Raw genomic sequence first — 20,775 nt, 5'->3', positions numbered from 1 at the left:
GGAGCATATGTCTCTCCTTGAGGGAGGAGGGATTCAGCAGTGGACTCACTGAAGCCTGGTGTGATAGTGAGCAACGTGTCACCCGATACAGGAAAACAAATGCAAGGCAGAGGATGGTCCTTGTTCATCAAAGACTTACATACACATCTGTGCCTACTCTCATGGTGTGGAAGGGAATTCAAGGAGTGTCACCCATCACGCTTGTCACACGCACCTCTAAACAAGTCATCCCTCTCTGCCTCTCTGTGAGCAGCCCTCCCTCCAGCCTAACCAAAATGTCTCTTGAATGTGCTGAATTGAAGAATGCAGACCCAAAGCCTACCCTTAGCAACCCACACATTTCAGAAATAGTTCAAGGGAGAGCAAAGGAAATTATTGTACAAGCAGTCTACATAGATGCAAGTAATTTGCTGCATAAGGTAGCTTGTTTTAACACTTAAAATTCAACCAGAGCGCTCTGTTTAATAGTCAGAATTATCCATGGCAAAAGCCTTTTTGAACATGACCGTAAGGGCTGTGCTTATATTCAAAGCGTTGTGGCTTTCTGGTTTTGCTTTGTTTTTGAAAGGGGTCAGTGAAAAGTGTTTTCATAAATTGAGAGCAACAACCATAACACACGTTTGAAAACAAGATAGTCTCATACAGGAAATATTTTTGCTTTCATTTTATTTTATGAATACATATACAAGAGATGCATAATCTTCCATTATCCAGGCTTAAAGGTAACAGGTTTTTTTGTTTTGTTTTGTTTCTTTATATAGGTTAAAGAGGAAAATAAAAATAAGGGTGAAGGAGGTGCAACATATCCAAACCATACAATTGAAAACCTTGCTAAAATTACTGCTGAAATGCAAACATGACGGAGGATGTGTCTGTGTGTTGGCCTGTACCAAAAAAGCCTCACCCACGGTATTTATGCACGTGAAAAAAAAATGCTTTGGCATAGCCAGAGATTCCTCCATGCACACTTTGTCGACAACTTTGAAACACTGAGATAATAAAATCTGATAATTATATCGTATATCGATTTCTTTCCTTGGCAGCAATGTCTTTAAGTGCAGGGGGGAATAAAGAAGAGTCTGTTGACAAGAGACTTTTCTTCCGTACTAAGAGGACTATATTAGCAGGATGCAGAAGGATGCTTCACATAGAAGAGATGGAGTTATATGTTCATATATATGTGTATAACGTAAAAATGCATATTTTATATGAGAAAGGAAGATTTGTCAAGATAACGTAAAATGAACCACTCTAAGACTAGCTTCCAGCAAAACATTTTGCTTTATTGGATCTATTTTCTAGCTACAAGTCAAGCTGACGTCTGTCAAGCTTTTTACTTTTCGTATGGCAGTCTATAAGAAATGTTTCATGCAACGTCTACAGTGGTAAATACAGGGTAAATAACTGGGATTAAACAGGTGAGCAATAACAGACTATTATAAGGACCAATAACAGCATATTATGTACATATAGCCATATTATATTCTCATGTCTTCACAGTAATGTGCAAATATGACAAATATGGCTTTCGTTGTTTGTTTTTTTTTTTAATAAAGAAAGTAAGACATAATTATGCAGAATAATGTTTTAAAATGCTTAATAGGGTTTCACCTTTTTGTGAAACCTGTTCCATCTTTACTGTGTCACGGTTAATGAGCCACCTCAGCACGGAGGTGTAGTTCAGGCCGAGTTCCGGAAGGGGGCACAGATTCCTAAGGCACAATATTCATGTTAAACATTTTTAATTTAAGTCATGCTATTTTATTTACTTTTACTTTTTGGTTATACGCAAGAATAGGTTGTTGCTATTCATATAATAAGCAGCTGATTGTAAAAAATACAATGTTGAAGGCTACACTACATGCCTACCTGTAGCTTCAGGAACATTAGCTAATCTGAAAACACACTATACAGCGCTGCATATTAAACCCTTGTGGTTTTTTGGTAGTATTCTTTTTCGTACATGTAGCAGAGAATTATAAGGCTTCTGCGGAATAATAACATTATAACTGAACAAATATTTTACACTCTTCCGTACTGCTATTTACAGTTACTTTAACTCATAATTTGCCATTTGGTAAATAACACGTGTTTTGTATGCATCCTCCTTGCCTATGTAAAGTGCTTGCTTAACTGCATGAGGAAAGAAAATGCATACCTGCTTTAGGTTCAACAAACCCTCAAAAGAAGGAGCGGAAATATTTGTTGTGGATCTGAAATGCATTATCAGAAATTGAAATTATTGCTAAACTCAGTGCCCTGACCAGGCAATCATCTATATTATCTGTCATATATAAATATATGCATATATACCAGTATGTATGTACATGCATACACATTCATCTATCATGTAATAGATAGATTTCAATTTTTTGTCCATCAACCTTTTTTATTTTGTGCTATTCAACTTGTGCTACGACTGAAGCCAGATTAAAATTAAAACCTTAACATGCTACTACTAACAATCCTATGATTCATTAGCACATAAAGACAATATGCTAAAGAAAGCTGAGATGATGACAAATGAAGAGAATTTGAAATGCACTGAGAATAAGGCAATAAGATATACATTACAACAAAGAAAAGGCAAAGAAATTCTGGAATTCATAACCACATCTTGCTGGACAGGGATTTCGCTCCCTACTTTGCTGCACAGTCCTAAGCGTCTTTACAATGTCACTCTCCAGAATGCAAGCTCTACATCTCTACACCTACCAACACTTTTAATGGTAGTAAATTCAAAGCTTATTTCAAATGCCCCGATGCCACAACCTGGTAAAATAAGGCACTTCCAGGGCTCTATTCCAGTGGAGCCATGCTGAAAAGATCAGCACTGGGAAGAAGCACTCAAGGGTTTGCTGAGTTTTCTAGTTTTGTCCCGTGAAACCAGCAGTCTTGGAGTATACTCCCTCCTTTTTCTTTTGAGATGATTTTCTTTAAAGCTATTTCATCAGTTGAAGTTGAGGAACTACTTCTTTGCAAGCAAGAGGTAAATCTTCAGTTCCTGACATTCAGTAACGTGGAAGATCAGAGTGCTACCAGGTTAACATCTTCAGTATTTTCCGAGTCTCTGCACTCGAGCTGACATGCCAGCTAAGTCAAAAGTGTGTGGATTTCATAGTAGGCCCGTATGGAAAGCTATGAATGGACATTGGTGCTGGAAAGGTCATTCCTTATAATTTCATTTACTGCAAAGAAAGAACACAGGAAAAAAATGACTCAATTAGCATCACGATGCTGCAGGAGCAGAACTGCCCTGCAAACCTGCATCCATTTGATAGTTTCAGTGCAGTTCTGAACATTAAGCAAAACATCACGAGATAGCTAGTAAAGGCTGATCACAGTGCAAAACAGCAAGATTAACCACGGTTATTGACATGCTAAATATTCAGTAACACCAGACATCACAAGAACAGCAGCATCCTAGACCCTCGATTGCATCAAACATATTTAACATTTTCAATCACTTACATTTCCTCTAGAATTGGCTCTGAAAAAATAAAGAGAACCACAGGAAATCACAGAATCATAAGAGCCCTTTGGAACTTAGTCATTGTATGTGCTAATGGTACAAAGCTGCCAGCTGAACTGGGCATTTGAGCAGCAATGCTTAGGTAGGATACGATTTCACGTGCTGATTTCTTTTTTTTTTTACTGTAGGCCAGCATTAAAAAAAGAGAGAAAAGAAACTCATGCTGCCCCATTCCCCATAGCTGATAACATGTGTAAATGCTCCTTCCATAGTGCCCAGCGCACATGGACATACAGTCCTTGCTCCCATCTGCACAGACAGGTAGCAGGAGCGAGCACAGTAAAGCCCTTGGCAAGAGTTAGAGAAGAGATTAAACAAGGTCCACTATCACAGCATCAGACAGTCAAACTGCATCTCTGATAAAGTGATGTTTTCTTTATTCACGAGCCTTCTTTCATTCTTTTCTCCCTCCCCTGTTGTCATCAAGCAATACAGTTTCCCACACTCGCATTATTTCCATTTATCAGCTTGTGATTTTTGGCAGATGGACAGGAAATGACAGAACCTGGCAAAGGTCGTCTACAGTGGACTACACAACATCCCTTTCATTTCCACCCCACCTCCCTGCAGCGACTGCCACCACCTGATTTACATGAAGATAGACCAAATGCCATCAGCTATGCTATCACCGCTTCTGAGTGAGAGATGCTGGGAGTGGGAAACACATGCTCACGTCATGGAAGTGCCACGGAAAAGCCCAAGTTTCCCTTTGCCTGTGGGCTGCTGTTCACAGCCATCCAGATAACTCCATGTGTTTACTGGAAAAGACCAAACCCGCCTAAAACCAACTTCCTGAAACGGATGGTTGGCTTTTATTTTTTATATGCATATGCTTTTTTTTTTTTTTCTTTAGACCTATTGCCTGTTTTGTAATTTCAGCACATGAATCAATCAGGATTAATGTCACAGGTCCTGGCCAATGCAACCACTTCTGCCACTGCCATACTTAAGAAAGAAATATCAGTTGCATTTGTAACTAACTACATATTTATGGCAGCAGACTAAGCAGCATGGAAATGAGATGTGAAGGCAAAGCAGCTCAGGAGAGTGTTGCAGTTTATCTTTAGTATTGCTGAACAGGGGAAGCAAATTTAAGCAACCAGCCATTTTCTGTGACAAAGACTGCCCTGCCATCTGAACACAGCAAGAAATGCTACTCCATTTATGTGCTGCAAGGCGCTGGACAACTTCCTGAACTGAATCTCTACCTTGAATGCAAACAGTGCACATTTTCTGTGGGACAATTCTTCCATGATGCTTTTGCAAAGATAGATTCTTTGATAAAGTTCTCAAACTAGCACTGGGTACAGAGCAAAACTCACAGTGATATCTTTGTGCCGAGTGCAATGATGAAAACAAATCCTCATATGGGTCAGTCAATATTACATTTTTTCCTAACTTTGCACCAAGTTTCTGATTTTGTTTCCACGAAATAAAATTAGAACACTATTCAGGGCAATTATCAGATGTTAGATAGCAAATCTTCACAATGTTTCTATACAGTGTGAAAGTAAGCATCACAACTGTGAGGACAGGGAGGTGGAGAAACAGAGGTGATCACCACCAGAGTGTTTGCATTCAGGTATCTCAAATCTCAGGCTAAATGCTTGGACATAAGCTGAGGTGCTCTATATTTGTTCAATAAAATTCTCACATATAATACCCCCCAGCCCAACAGCACAAGATTCTCCCCATTAAAGTGTTTAGAAAAAGTATTTTGGAAGCAACTTGGTGACACAAACACCTAAGAGCTAGAAGTCCATCACCAAAACCAGCTTAGGCCCTTAGAGGCAGCCTTTCCAGCCCTCCGATGAATCATCTGTCACTCAAGCCCTGTAGACATGACTTACTCTAGAGGTGACATGACTTTTCATTTGGGAGCCCACCTGCTTTGGTTCGTTGCTCATGCTCTCTTCAGCTCTCAGCAACCAGATAAAGCTGTCACCAACTCGTAATTTGGTCATTGACCTCAACAGGATACAGACTGGATCTTTGGCTTTATCGTGCATTTTTATTATATACTTCCTAACAGGTAAATTTTTGCTATCTTGGTGAGTAAGTCAAGTTTGGTATTCTTCACATAACAACATCTGACAACTTTTCAACATCAGTCACTAAAAAATGACAGTGTTGAACTGAAGTGTAGCCATTGCCACCAAATCTCACAGAGTCAAATTAGCTATGAGTATGCTCAACATCAGCTTCATCCACGTTGGCTCACAGACAGCAGGGCTGTCAACAGGTCAACAGGTCACTGCTGTTTCTTCCCCTTTACCCACCATTGCGCTTAAGAGGCAAAAATTCCCGATAGTGAAATGGAAACAAAGTCACAGAGATAGACAAGGTGCAAGCCCCAAGTGGGGGAACAGGTAACTCAGCAAAGCAGCTGATAGCATAGAGGCAGACTGCTCACAGAGAGGGCTGAACACAAGAGCTGAAAGGGGAAGTGTGCCTAGAGCGGGCTTCCCCAAGCTGCCCACCAAGGCACCTGAACTAGAAGGAAATGCCTCCAGAGATGAGGAGCCTACAGAACAGGCAGCAGGCACGCGTGGGCTGTGCACTGGGTGAAGCTCGCTGGGCTCAGCTTGAGACACGAAACCTGTCTCCTCCAGCATTCACATGAAGATGCTCCACTCTCACTCCAGGTCTGACGGACAGAAGATGGGCTGAAAATGCAGTTTAGTCAAAATAACATGCAAATTTGGATTGCATTCCTCAAATGGTTTCCGTTCAGACATAGAAGTGTCTTCAACATTTTTTAATTTTGAATTTCTGGAAAATTTGCTTCCTTTATAGTCCAAATTTTATTAACCCTGCTGGATGTTCAGGAAAATATTTTATTTGGAAATTCTGTTATTGAAAGACTGATTTTTTGAAACATCCTGTATGTCCATCTGGTCTGTATTTGACAACTGCCAGAAGTCCATTATTCTGCAAGAAAGAGCACAGGAACCAGGCATGTCTCCAGTGATTCTTTCTTTAACACCCTTATGCCTCCTGACTGCTGGAGGGCTTCAGGAGCAAGAGGAGCTCTTGGTCCTTGTTTCTTGGGAACCTACATGGACTTTCTTCCATGAAATCCTCTAATAGTCTTCCAAAGCTGTCCTGGCCTTCATGGTTTCCTGCAGCAATGGGTTCAGTGGGTTCCTGCTGAAGGATGTGTTGATGGAAAAAGTACTTCCTCTTGTTTTAAATTTGCTTCTTGATAGTATCATTCATATGCCATCTGAACAAGATGGTCACTTCGTGTTAGGCAGTGCCTTTGCCATCCATCACTTCCCTTCCCATAGTATCCTCAGGGCTCTGCTTGGTCCTGTGGGACCAGGAACTAAGAAAGGTAAAGTATGCTGTTGGTGCAGAGAAAACAATTTATATTTTTCTCTGTGCTCCCGCATTACCAGCAAAATATTTATTAAAAAAATGAAAGGGAGTCTGCTGCTTTGAATGATCTAGTTTTGGCTTACAGACCTGTTACTACAACAGGATTGTGTGTAAGACACAGAACAGCAGCATTCAGTGCAAGCAACGTTTTGGCCTGGGTTTGAGTTTCTTTTCTAAAACAAGTGCCAGTCTTTGATTCAGCAGCTGCTTGGATACATTCATATCTGTAGTACCATTCCAAGAGTAGTTGTGTTTTTCAACAAGCGTAACATTTTTCAAAAAAAAAAAGGTAGCAAAGGTTTTACACTCATTTTTCAAACACAAACTGAGTATTCATAATCCTCAGTGTTATTCTCGGGGGAGAGAATGGGTATTGTTGCTTTTGTCACTACAACCTACAGTTCCCCACAGTGCCTTCCCTCGACTGGTATTTTCCATCATCATGTTCAGCTTTTCCACTGATACGAACTCAAGAAGTAATAGTGCTGAGAAATGCAGGTAACATGTGACCTCTCTACCTGTCAAGCCGTCTGAAAGCGGAACCTTTCCTTTTCTAAACAGCAGATGCCACAGTAGCAGGATGTGGTGAGCTGTTACACCACATTTTAATTTAATAGCGAGGATTTTTTTCTCTTGTGTTTAATTTCTCTTTAGAATGCCCTTGCAATGGAAACTTTTGCTTCACTAGTTAGCAAAATCAGTGCCTTACTGGTGCAACAGTTTGGGTTTCTGCACTAAACAGGACGACCAGATATATCTAAACTTGGATTCTATCAACTAGAGAAACTGCAAATTTCTAGCGACTTCTGCTCTCCTTCTATCTTATGACTAATTTGCCTATAGGTAGCATTATGGCTTTGTGTTTTAGTAACTGCTCCTTTGAGACCCAGTTCTGCCTTCTGTCTCAGATATTGATCCCACTGAAAGCAAAGAAGTTACAAGGTCAGAGGGGCAAGAAGTGGAGAGAAGCTACAACTGGTGAGCTCTTTGGGGGTACACAAAGATGAGAGTCTGGAAGACTTAGCCATGTGTCATTTAATGCTCCTAAAGGTAAATGTTCCCAGGAGTCTGAAAAAAAAATGAAAGGTGAGCTGAGAGACAGGATTGATACCACAATTATAAAGAAATGAACCTCCAGTTTTGGGAGGGAATGTTGGCACTCTGAAAACATATCCTATCTCTGCCCACATTGCTAATGATGATAATGCCCATGGCTGTACTCGTGAGCTTCTGCACTGTGAAGTTACCAATATTCTTACATGGAAATGGATCTACTAGGCAAACACCAGTGAGTGGGCCATGGCACAGTGAGTGGCCCATGCTTTGGAGGACAGCGTGGCAGCACTGGCCTCTGCACAGTCCTGAGTCGTGGTCTACGCTCCAGTCTGACCTTCCTGCAGCTCCTATCTTGCCAGGCAGATTAAAGCCAAATTTAAACAAGAAGCAGGTCCTTTGTTAACTGTTTGAAATACAAATGTGCTCTCTATTCACAGAAGCTTTTCTTGCAAAACCAAAAACCAACCAAACAAAAAAAGTGCACCTTTTAAGTAATCTTGAGAGCCTTCTGAAAGAGAAACTCTGATGCTATTATGGAGCTTCCACTTTCACCCATTATTTTTCTCTCCTTTCTTAATTAAGGCTCTGATGTGTGGTCAGCAGAAGCCTCATACTGCTCACACATCACACCCCAAAGACTCTGGAAATCAGTGACCATCTTTTTGTTAACTTCAGTCCACTTCTGCAATATCCCAGAGAGGTTTGGACAATGAGTATGGGGTAATTGGTGCTGACGCTGTAAATGCACAGAGTTCTTTGCTTTGGGCAAGAAGCATTTTTTTTTCTTTTCAGTGACATCAGTGCACAAGTATAAATTAATGACTGGGATGCAATACAACAAACTAAATGGAGTCCTGGGGTTTTCTTTTGTCTGCTGCAAAAGGAGACACAGACTGATAATTTTAATACAGTCCTGTGTGAAGACACAGCCAGGTTGACTCCTCTCCCGTGGGTATGCAGCACTGCACAGGTGTGAATGTTTCAAGTTGCTGGCATTGCTGCAGGCCATCCTCATGTCTGCCTCCTGCCCGTACTGCACAGGACTCATCCAAACCATTCCCCCTTGTCCTATCACTATCTACCAATTATAGTTTCTCGTTGGGAACAGCCAAGGCACCTCCACAACTGACAGACCAACTTTTCCTTGTTACTTCTTTCCCACCTGTGACCACCTGTGACCACCATCTCCATGATGGTGCAGAACTGAAGCAAAAGGTTCAGAATAATGTAATGCTCTCCCACCAAAAAGGAACAAAAAGTGACCTGCTCTGCTCTGACTGGTGCACTTGTCATGGAAAATACAAATAATACCAGCTGCATCTTTCAAGATACATGTGTGAAAAGCCTGTGTGAATAATACTCTTCACTGCTCAAGTGGGCAGAACTAAGCAGCCAATGCACTGCCATGTTTGAACTCCACGGCCTGGCTCTGATCAAACTGCACATCTATGTCTCACTTTTGAACAATCTTCAGAAAAGAGGTGCAGTCCAGGTAGCAAAACTGTCTAATTTTTGCCTTTCAACAGAATCTATCACTGTTAGTCAAGCCTAACAACTACAGAGGCTCTCAGGCCAGTGATATCTTCATGTACTGCTTTTCACAGTGCAAACACACTCCAAAGTGCTTTGCCTGCAATGGTTCATTGGCCACAAGCATCCTGGAGAAAAAACCTTGTTTTCCTGTCCATTAAGCACAGCTCTGAACATGCCGTCACTGTGCAGCATATGAACGGTGATACAGTGACACAACTCTGGAGGGAGTTTAGGAGTTTGACATTAACATCATGCTACCTGTAGCATAGTATGACATTCACTTTGATGTCTTCAATTACTGCTCTCAGATTTTTCCACAAATGATGACACACCTTGCTTCATCAGGCTTCTGTGCTTCTGCAAGCCCTTTATTTCAGACCAAATGCCAAATATTAGCATCACTCAAGATGAATTCAAATTCACTAAAGAATCCAGATCACATGAGTAAAATCCTGGTTTTTATCTGGGTCCCTACTTTCCCTCTACTAATAAACCTCTCTGATGCACAAAAGTTGCAACAGAGAATACAGACTTATTACTTAAGTCATTGAAAAGAAGCAAGTTGTCTTAGATAATTAATATTTTCAAATCTACTATTATGCTAAGAATTAAAGAAAATTTCAGAAAGGACAAATTCCGAAGACACCAGTTTGAAATGCAAACCTATAGATCGTGTTGAAGCTTACTGAATTAAAAATGAAACAAAACAAGTCCTGTGAAGCTATGGAAAATATAACTTCACACGTTCCATAAGAAGTCAGATCTTGTATTATCTCAGGTGTCCTGGATGTGTTAAAACCATAAACTTATTTTTATCTGTTTAATCATAATAAACTATCACCACAAGCCATGCTATTTTTGGAGACTGAGAATGGGACAGTGGAGCAAGTGAGTGACAACAAGTAGCACGTTTTTTATAAAACATGATCCTCCATACAAATGTAGGCTTGACAGGATGCAGGGTTTTGTGCTTAACAGCCAATAACATGGAGCCATTATCCTACCTGCTCTGTCCTTTGCCTTGTTTATCTCAGTACCTCCAATCTCCCTTAGCTACTATTCTGTAGGGGTAAGGATCCTCACTGCAGTGTGGTGACAGCACTGTGTGGCAGCAGTCTGACTGTGGCTCTTGATTGTGGCTCAGACTAAACGAATCTCATCACACTGCACACTGGGCATGGATTATCCATCCCTCCCATAAGCAACCCTGCCAATGTCCTGCACCTCCTGCTCTGCATACACTCAGGGCTGAATCCCTGGCTGCTGGTAATGTAACACAGGAATCAGCAGAGAGGAAGTGATTCTCAGAACAGTGGGTTCCAAACCTTATATTGTTTTTAAGGCAGTGCTCACCGTTTAGCATTTAAGCCAAAGAATCTGAGTCCACGGGGAATTTTTCAGTAGCTCTCACTGAGGCTATCCTCAACTGGAGCTGCTGGGGTTCGGGCTGCACAGGGGTGCAGGACTAGCCCTGCTATGGTACAAGCCACATTTGACACACACATGTATGTATGAGGGAAGGGCTGGGCAACAGACCGCATTTTAACCAAAATTATGTGTTTACGTTCCTAAAAGCATCTGTAAGGGAAACAAAGCAGACGTGTTTTACATTTCATGCAAAATTTCCACACGACAGAAGAACTATGCAAATACTACCTAAGACAGCCAAAACCTGAGGTCAGTATTGTGGAAGCTTTGTGGATACGAGAGGGGAAGAAGTAAGGAAGAGCAGACACTGTTTTGCTAGAAACAACAGAAATTTGCCCCTCTTGTGTGAAACACAATAATACCAACTCACTGTTATGATCAGTGTTGCTTTCCAGGTTAGTCCCCAGCAGTAAAATAATCCTGTCAGATGCTGGTGCTCAAAACTCACCAATCACGCCCTGAAGCATGACAAGAGTGTATACAAAATCGACTGAAATTGAAAGCAATTCTTCATTTGCCTGTTCTTAGCCTCCAGTCATCTCAGGCAGCATTTGTCAAGCTTCAGACACAGCAAAAGGAAACTTCCTTTTCTTTTTCCTCTCCTATTTCTGATCCCATCCCATGATGGTACCACCCAACTGGCAGACAACTGAGCTGAGGGCAGCACTCAAGACCGTGCAATCAGAGCATACCAGGGCTGGAAGAACAAGGCTGAATCCACCTGGTGGTCCCAGAGATGGCAAATGGAGAGGGGGCAGCAGGTCAGGAGCAAGGCTGTGAAGCCCTGAGCCTGGCGCAGGAGTTGTCTACCAGGGAAGCTCCTTCCAACATGCGTGGATCAGCCCTCAGTGCTGGGCCTGGAACACACTGCTGTGAGTTGCACATGAAGCTTGTGCCACTGGACTTGAGAGGAACAATGAGGCTGCTGATGTACTCAGGCACCTCACTCACCATTTCTGGATCGATTTATCATTTCTAGCATTTCCGTTTTACATCTAAGTTATGCACTGGGAAAAATACTTTCAGTCTAGTTTACAGAGCTTATCAAGAAATCTCCTACCTCAGTGCTACAAAGACAGCTGAGGGCAGTTATGCTAAGAAAAGAATTGATCTTTATTTCTAGGTTTCAGTAGGAAGGGTTTTCTCCAAATTTAGAAGAAATGACAGATTAGCTTTAGAAAAAAAATCTGGAGGTACAGTAGGGCAATGGGGAGCAAAAGAGAATCCAAAATCTCATTTCAGAGTTTTAAAAAGCCAAATAAGACTGAATTTCCATATTGATTATACAATTATAAATCTTTATAGAAGCTTTCCAGCATTGCACATGAGCAATTCATCAAAGCATATTAGGTGCCAGAAAAGCTGCATTCAATATAAAGGGGTCATTAAGTTTCTTGTAATTGCACATTACTGAAACTTTCATTAGTTCTAAATCAAATAAATGGCATTAGCACATATGCTCCTAAATTGACTTCATAGAATAATACTGTGGACCTCTGTGATCATTTGGAATCTTCCAAAGCAAGTCACTTTGCACTACTGTTTGCAAAAGAATCCCCAGCTCATGTTCAAATAAAGCAAAGAAATAAGAACTGGAGGGAAGAATGACACCTTGGGGTTGTGCACGGGCACTTGCTGAGCACCCCTTTCTTTCCACAGCAGAGAATCACCAAAGGAGTCAGTTCTTTTTCCACTGAATCAGCCTCCAAGTCTGATGGACATCAGATGGTGGGAGAAGCATTGAGCCTCAATAGTGGAAATGTCCTGGCAATAGGTTAAAAGATACAGCATAGTCTATCTGGTCTGATTCTGAGTAAGGAGAGTATTGGGTTTGTCAGGAACTGGACTCATCCCATTATCATCACTGTCATCAGGACCTTTTTCCTTTCTAACCCTTTTCATCAGCAAACCTCAAGATGCACGCGGAACAGAGAAGATCAATGTGAAGATGAAAGACCAATGTCAGTATCATTTTTTTTACCTGTTAGCAAGCGGGTACCAATGTAGGGACAATGCTAGGATGCTCTACGATCTGTGATGTGCCTGTGTGCTTCTTTGGGGGCAATGAGAAATGTTATGAGCCCAGACTGGGTCATGTTCCCACGCAGGCCTGCTATAATGGCTGAGCTTTGTTTTATAAGCCCAAGCTCACAGGGCTTTGTGCTCAGAAGATACAATGATGTGATGTGGCTCGCTGAGCAGCCACACTCTGCTGATGGGAGATGAAGGCTGCGTGGGGCTGACAACATTTTTAAGACCCAGATGTGTCTGTCAGCTTTACACCTCACTAGCTACACTAGGAGAAGACCTTTTCTTCATAAATTTTCTAGTTTATCAGGGAGGGTTTGAGCCAACAGTTGATTCCACAGATCTATACTTGAGGTCCTTTGATGCAAGCAGAGCCAAAGAGCAAAACTAAACATTCCTGAGCTGCAGTGGGTAACCACCAGCAAGGTGTTATGAGGTGTTCTGCCCAGCACAGGAGGCACAGCAATGAAAACCACCACATTTAGGCAGCTGCTAAACTCTCATACTGCTTGGATACTAATGCTGCCTATAGCAAGCAGCTTAAATTAGAGCAGCTGGAAGAATACTCTTGTTTACACGTGGTCCCAGTGTGACAGAGCTGCAAATATGGCAAAACATATTTTCTACTCATCCTCTCTCCCACACACTGTGTTAAGCTACAGAATTGTTCTTCAGAATGGATCGACAGAGCAAGGTCAACAGGCAACACCAGGCACAGCTGCAGGAGTCCACTAAGAATCACAGGTGCATTCCCAGGGAAGGAGAAGTTCTTCCCCCTTGCAGCTTGATTCGTGCCACAAAAGCTGCGCTGAGCTCAGTGCTCACCACTAGAGAGGACCTCGGCACTCAGCTGTGGGCCTGCAGATGTGTAATATTTGGCTAAGCATTCAGACACAATGTTGTGACAGGACCCTGCAAGGACACCCTTCAGTCTCCGGGCTTAGGCTGGTGGCCTCACACAGTAAAGGGCACCTGACTGATGTAACCAAAGGAAAACAGTTAACTGCAACAAAGGTTTGGATGAAAGGCTGTGCAAGCTGATTGCTGTTCATTCTGCACAGCAGCCTTTCCAACGCACCACACCTTTTGTAAAACAGTTACATGAAACAAATGATTATCTCCAGTAGCTTCCATCCACACACATTTCTGAAATACTTTCATTCCAAACTGTTTTGAGAGGAAACATTATAAAGAATGGAAACCTGGCATTCAATCGGATGGAAACCTCTGTTTCCATTTTACAGAATAGGAAAAAAACAAAAAAAAACAAAAAAAAAAAACTATAGAAAGAATACCTAACATTAACTGCTAAGTAGGGAGATAAAAGATAACTGGAGGCTGGTGTCGGGGAGCACTCCGAGGCTGCATGCACATACCTGCATTTGGATGAGCTTCTGAAGGGTGGGTCAGAGCTGTGTTTGCCACATAAACTTCTGGTTAGAAGCTGGAGTTTGACAGACAAAAATTCTGTTTTCTTAAAAACTCACAAAATAAATACTTTTTTTTTTTCTTTTTTTCCCCCAAAGCATGGATGAAAGGCTTCTCTGGTCAAGACACAGAGCAAATATTTACAGGTACTGGGGAGACACCATTTCCTCCCTTTAGGCTTCAGCCTAGTGTCTGCCACATAATTTCATCCATTCAATGATTTTTTCTTTCCAGCCATCTGCCAAGAGGAAATAACTTTGCTGTATTGGGAGTCTGGGAATCCTAGAAAACAATCTTAAATCCATAAAATAATAGAAGTGCAGTTTTACTGAGCTGTTCAATTCTATTCTGATTTTTATTACAATGTCAACAAGAGTTTAATTTGTTTTAAAGTTTAGGTTCTTAAATCTGAGTGATATACAGTAGTTTACGGCTTGCTGGCAACAGCTACTGTGGAAAAAAAAAAAAAAAGGAAAGTGCATATAAAGGCAGTTCTAAGTTTGACATTGTGAAAGCAGGGAGCAGTGCCAAGAGCAGCAAACAGCATGGCTTTCCCAATCCTGGCTGGCTTTAGGGACTGCTTGCTATTGACATCAGTCGCTATGGGATACATTTCCCTGCTCTAACAAATTTCATCTGGAGACTGTAATTAAAAAAGAAATGTCTCAAAGTGTAATTTCTTCCCCTAAAACATTTACAGATGTTAACTAGATTGCTAATGGTGTGAGATGTCTGTGGGCAGAAATCTTCCTCCTTATCTGCTGTGTCAGAGAAGCTTTCTTTATTAAAACCAGTCGTGAAGGTAGCGTTGTATCTGTGTGTGTCACTGTGGGTGGGGTGGTGGTGGTACTGGTGGTCGTTTTTTTAAGCCCCCTTCTGAACTGAAAGCTTGGGAGGTGTTTTTTCTTTATCATTTCTTCTTCTTTTTTATGATTTGGAAGGCATTTCCAACGTTAGCCTGATGGAAAAGTGAAGGTACTGAAAGTGGCTAGCCTAGGAGCCGTCTTTGCCTAGCAGTTAAGAATTATCCTATCTGAGCTTTACAATTATAATAATAATAGTAGCTGTAACAATAATAATAGTAGGTGACGTAAGTTTTTCTTGCTCCAGTGACTTTTCATCAGTCCCTTTGGCTGGTGCTCCTTCCTAAGCACTGCTAAAAGCATTTATGGGAGCACAGCAGACAAAGGGGAAACCACAAGCAGGGGAACACAGGGGTGGCCGAGCAACAAGGATGCAGCTCCTTGAGAGCAAGAGGCTTCTCCAGCAGTGAAGGCAGGTGCTGCCCATGTATCAGCTGCACCCCTGTGCAGGCTGTGTGCCTGCTGGGCTGCTCGAGGGACTTGTCCCTCCCCAGCACCTCACAGAAGGTGATGGCTGATGGCTGGCACACGTAGCCCAGGCACGGCTGGTTGCTCAGGCCTTCCTCCTGCACTCCCCGCTTGTTTATTTATTTATTTCTGTAACTGGCTTTGATTGGAGCCAGAGCCTTGGGTAAATCAGAGGAATTTCTAGATTTTTCTGAGTGCTGTGAGCTCTTGCTGTTTTCCGGTACCTACTTCCTGCCATATCTAAAATAACAGCAGCTGCATGGGCCTGATAGAGAAGTGCTCCAGGGGACAAATTCTCACAAATGGGGTGGGAAAGAAAAAAAAAAAGAAAGAAAAAAAAAGAGAGAGAGACAGTTATTAGGGAGCTGATAACATGCACAGCCAGCATCAGATTCGTTGTTAAGAGTCGATAGTGCTGTAGGCTGTGGATGTTGCTGTCAGAACAAAACAATCCCTGTAAAATGGTCATGGGAATGATAAGTCTCCATGTTTACCGGGATAACAGAGGTAGCTTTACACCACTTGTCCTATTGTATGGAGTATCGGGCCTCGATTAGCTAATGTCTCCGAGGGCCAGATAAGCCAGGATGAATGTCCTGTGCTAGAAGCTTTCATGCTTTCTCTTTGTCATGGCTATCTATGGATAGCTGCTATAGAAAGCCTTGCACACATAAAGAAAGCCCCCACGTCAGAGACAAACATTACAGAAAACGGAAAACTGTTGAAATTATCCAGTTTTCCACAGAGAATGCATGGTGCAGCGCTGTCATTGCTTCATGACGGACTGCAGCATGAACAAGTGCAGCAAATCAGGAGACCTCCATCGTGGCACAAATTGACCTGTTCTACAATGCACGGAGCTAAAGAGGACGCCTGGCCTCAGCCACACAGCCAAAGCCTGGGCAGAACTTTGAGACCATCTGCCAGACATTGCTGTGAAACGATTGCTTAGTAACTGCTTACTCCAGGAGAGAAATGTCTCTTTCCTACTGGTATAAAGGGGGACAGAAACAGGTGTGGTGCATTCATCCCAAATATACCCTCTATTACACCCTGCTTAGCATGAGAGCACAGCTCTCTCTGAGATCCCTTCAGCTTAGGCCATGTAACCAACACAAACATTGCTTTAAATATTAGCACACCCAAATAACCAAGAAGAGCCCAGTGAGGGTTTCTGAAACCTCTGCAGGTCAGCCACATTACATACATGATACAAACAGCATTTCATATTGTTGTATCACTGTTAGCCTTTACATTTTAATGTAATAAAATCTTTTATAGTTGCTCTGTGAACTATAATTTGTGTCTGCAACAACTTCGGGGCCCTTACATTTTGACCCAGTGTTAGAATTTTTCATGTATATGTTGGTGGTTTTTTGTGTTGTTTTTTTTTCTTTCTACATAGGACTTTTTAAAGAGCATTCAATGATAGGTTATCTTGTCTGAAAATAGGAGTTTGATCCGAAAAGCACAGAAGAATTTCTACTGACTTAATCGTCTTTGCATCAAACCCTTACTAAACACAGGCAGACATGTGAAGTAGGTCTACAGAAATGCAGGGTACAGGTCTGAAGGCCTGGCAAGAAAGAATCACACACTGCAATGCAAATGTGCCATTTTGCTGATTATCCCTTAACCGTCACTTAAATCACAGAATGGTAGAACCACCAAGGTTGGAAAAGACCTCCAAGATCATCTACCCCTACTGTCCATCTACATTAAATAACTGTTCTCATGCTGATATGAAAAAAAAAAGAAAATAGATTAGTTCTCTTCCTTGTGCAGGAATTTTGAATCACATGCAATTTCTGATGTCAGGAGACCTACTTCTGATTCTCAAGAAGTACTTCTGATTTGCAAGAAGACAGCTTTTCTGTTGTTATTTCACTGTGTTGGCTTTAATGCTGGTGCACGCTGGTGCAATCATAGAGCCCTGCAGGTTCTAAATCATGTCCCTAGGCCTAAAAGTCTTTCTTCCACTTGCTTGAGTGCATAGTTCAACTACCAGTTTTTGTTAAAATAATGTTCTGCTAGGTAGTTCTCCCCTTCCCTACAAGAGGCTCCTTAAAACACAATCTCTGACTCATGTTTTGTTAGTAACAATTAGAATTACACAAAGAGGCCAAGTTTAGACTGAGCAGACAACTCTTTCTAGCCTGAACTCATAAAGCCTAAATCTATTACAAACATTTTTCTTCCAAAGAAACACAGTCAACAATGCAAGAAAGTGAATTTGCATTTCAAACGAAGTACAAGAAGTTAGAAATGATGAGGTTCTGCTCAATTCTGTTTTAAAAATATACATATATGTAGCAGACATGACATTATATATCTATATATATGAGTACATTAATGGCAAAGTTGTTAAGGAATTTGGGAAGAGGATTGACAAATTAGATTAGACTAGGTCACAAAAAGAGATGAATCAATCATGATTTTCAGCTTTTGTTCAAGAAAGGGCAACCACAGAGAAGGTCAGAGACAGACTCAAGAGCAGCACTACAATTATTTACTGACATGAGACTGGAAAGAACAACACATAGCTTCAAGTAATGCAACTTGGACTTCAGACACATAGGAAAGAATGGTTCATTTTATGCAACTGATCATAGCCAAATATTAAAATCTTTTGGAAAAGCCCTACCTTTTCTTATTCTACAAACCAGGAATTCGTTATTGGTATACCATGAAATATATGACATCCATTCATACAAATTAATTTCCTTTAGTGATTTCCAGTGGCATATGAGAAACAAATACAAGCCTGTAATGGAAAGAAAAAAGCTAGACAGAAAAGTCTGCTTGCACTTAGAAGTGAAGTAATCTCAAGTGTGCAGGTAGCTAGAACCATCTCTGCAGCTAGAACATTCCTTCTTAAATAAGTATTAGTTATGAAAGGTGGAAATCAGTGCAGATGCACTGCATCTCAATGAATAAATGCTGATTTACTGTAGTTGTCTCTATCAAGAATAACTTTCCCATGCTAAGAGTTTCACTTTCAGGAGCAATGTGCCATGCGGATATCTTTTCCATTTTCTGAGAACTATTCATACTTAGACAATTGGAAGAATTCTTGCAGTCATTTAAGGTGTGGGGTTTTTTACTTCTTGAGGTGCTTCTCCTCAGCAAGAGCTTTTCATACAAAATTTAATGTCTTTGAATAACTTTCTGGACACTGACAATTCAGAAAAGAGGCACAGGAAGGCAGTGACCAACACTGTTCAGGGGACAATGCACAACAGAAAGCATGATACAGCCTCATTTGAAGTCGTGTTGATCTGTCAGCTGCTCCCTGAAACGAGCTCTTAGCTGACAGCACAAAAATCACATTGATTGTTGCAGAAATTTGGATTTCTTTATCAGGGAAACCATAGATTTTGCCACTGAAACGTGTCCAGCTGGTGATGTCCACCTCCTAGCTGACTAGAAGTTGAGGTCACAGCTCCCAGGATTAGATAAAGACAGTCTTGTCTCTACCACTTTCCTGACTAAAATACAAGAAAGTACGTTTCTGTTTCAAATTTCAAAAGCAGACTTTTTTTTTCTTTTCTTCTGAATGTTCATTTAACAGCCAAACAAATGGTCCATCCATTTGAAGCTTTCTTAAAGGGGAATCCTGCAGCTCTATCAAAAGTCCATTTACTTGTCATACTCTATTTTGTGTTGAGTGCTCTATAGTAATAAAATCTGTCCTGCTACCTGGTCTGTTTTACATGGGCAGGCCCTGCTGCAGTAAACTGGCTGACGAGGACAGAAGGTGCATTTTGCAGCAGCCAGCAGGATGGGACCTCAGACACCAGACCTTAATAATAGACAGAAAACTTCCAGATCAACTGTTGGTTACTGCTCTGCTTTAAAATGGCGATGCTCCCCACAGTGCAACCCAATGGTAGGGATGAGGTGGGAGAGGAATTTTCTCTTTTAGTTGAGTAGATTATTATTATTATTACTTTTTTTTAAGTATACGAGTGATTTTGGTCTGGAAACACAATTTTTTGATGAGATGCCATTCAGTCCAGGTGTTTTTCCCAAGTTAATATTAAATATAGCTCTGGAAAATTCAGCAGATGTATCATTTTTTTTCTAGATCCAAACTTTTACTTTTTATTTTTTGCTACCACTTTGTCTTTATTTAAGTAGTTGACTCTAATTGATTCTTTAATGCAGTAATTCATAACGTGTTTTGAATCTCCTGTTAATTTACTTGCAACTTTGCTATTATTTCCCGTGATTTAACACATCCTGTTTTAGAACATCCATCAAAGTTGATGGAAAATTTTTTCATGGCATTTGGATCACATCCTGACTGTAATTTTAATGCCATCTTTCTGAAGTTCCAAAGTAAGGGGATTTCCTGTTTTATTCTTCAATCATATAACCTTGAAAATGAACTTCTAAAAATCCTTCCCTGCCTTGTCAAAGGCCAATCACTTCTACTCCTTCTAGCAATGTTATTTTCTCTACATAATTTCTATTGGGGAAGAGACAATAAAAAATTCTCTCTAATTTTTTTCTGATTTTTTCAAGAACGCCCTGTTATATTGTAAAGAAGTCTTAATATAAAAGATTCTCACTAAGTTCAGGTGGTGTGACTGTATTTAGTCAGAGTACTCACCATCCCCTCGTTTTTTAACATGTTTTTGAGGATCTGTGGGCTTCCTGCAGGAGCCCTCTCCATTCAGTGGTAATTCTGAAGCTGTCTCCCTGACAGGAAAGCGCAGAGAGAACTCCCATGGAAATGCCCCAGTGGAGCTGCCCCTGTGCAGTGCAATAACCTCACTGCAGATCAGTATCGACATCACACTGCTGCTTCATGAACGTTTTTTTAGGTCTCATTTAACCTGCTTAAGGTTAATGCTTATTTCATCATCTTTCATTTTTCTCTACTGGTAAATTATTTTGGGGCAAAATGGAGCATTCTTTAAATATACTTCCATATGGCACACAAATCCTGGGCTATTACTACTCATTTCTACTATTTCAGTTTTAGACAAACTTCTCTCACACCCACACTCACCATTTCTCCTCTTCTTCCAAAATCCATCTTTTCTCTTTTTT

The 20,775-nt window shown here is 41.1% G+C and overlaps 1 protein-coding gene across 4 annotated transcripts in view; it reads right to left on the bottom strand.

Moving 5' to 3' along the window:
• Positions 1 to 649: 649 nt before the first annotated feature.
• The window catches only part of NFATC1 (nuclear factor of activated T cells 1), a 114,612-nt gene continuing 94,486 nt past the window's right edge, over positions 650 to 20,775 (bottom strand). For all 4 annotated transcript variants that reach the window (XM_048939060.1, XM_048939062.1, XM_048939065.1 and 1 more), the window contains one exon: positions 650 to 3,188. In XM_048939060.1, the coding sequence (XP_048795017.1) occupies positions 3,139 to 3,188 (50 nt within the window). In that variant the 3' untranslated portion in view covers positions 650 to 3,138. The remainder of the gene's footprint in view (positions 3,189 to 20,775) is intronic.

The sequence above is a fragment of the Lagopus muta genome, chromosome 3 (assembly GCF_023343835.1).
Source record: "Lagopus muta isolate bLagMut1 chromosome 3, bLagMut1 primary, whole genome shotgun sequence".
Classification (NCBI taxonomy): Eukaryota; Metazoa; Chordata; class Aves; order Galliformes; family Phasianidae; genus Lagopus; species Lagopus muta.
The sequence above is the reverse complement of the archived record's forward strand: the minus strand, read 5'-3'. Positions and strand labels throughout refer to the sequence as shown.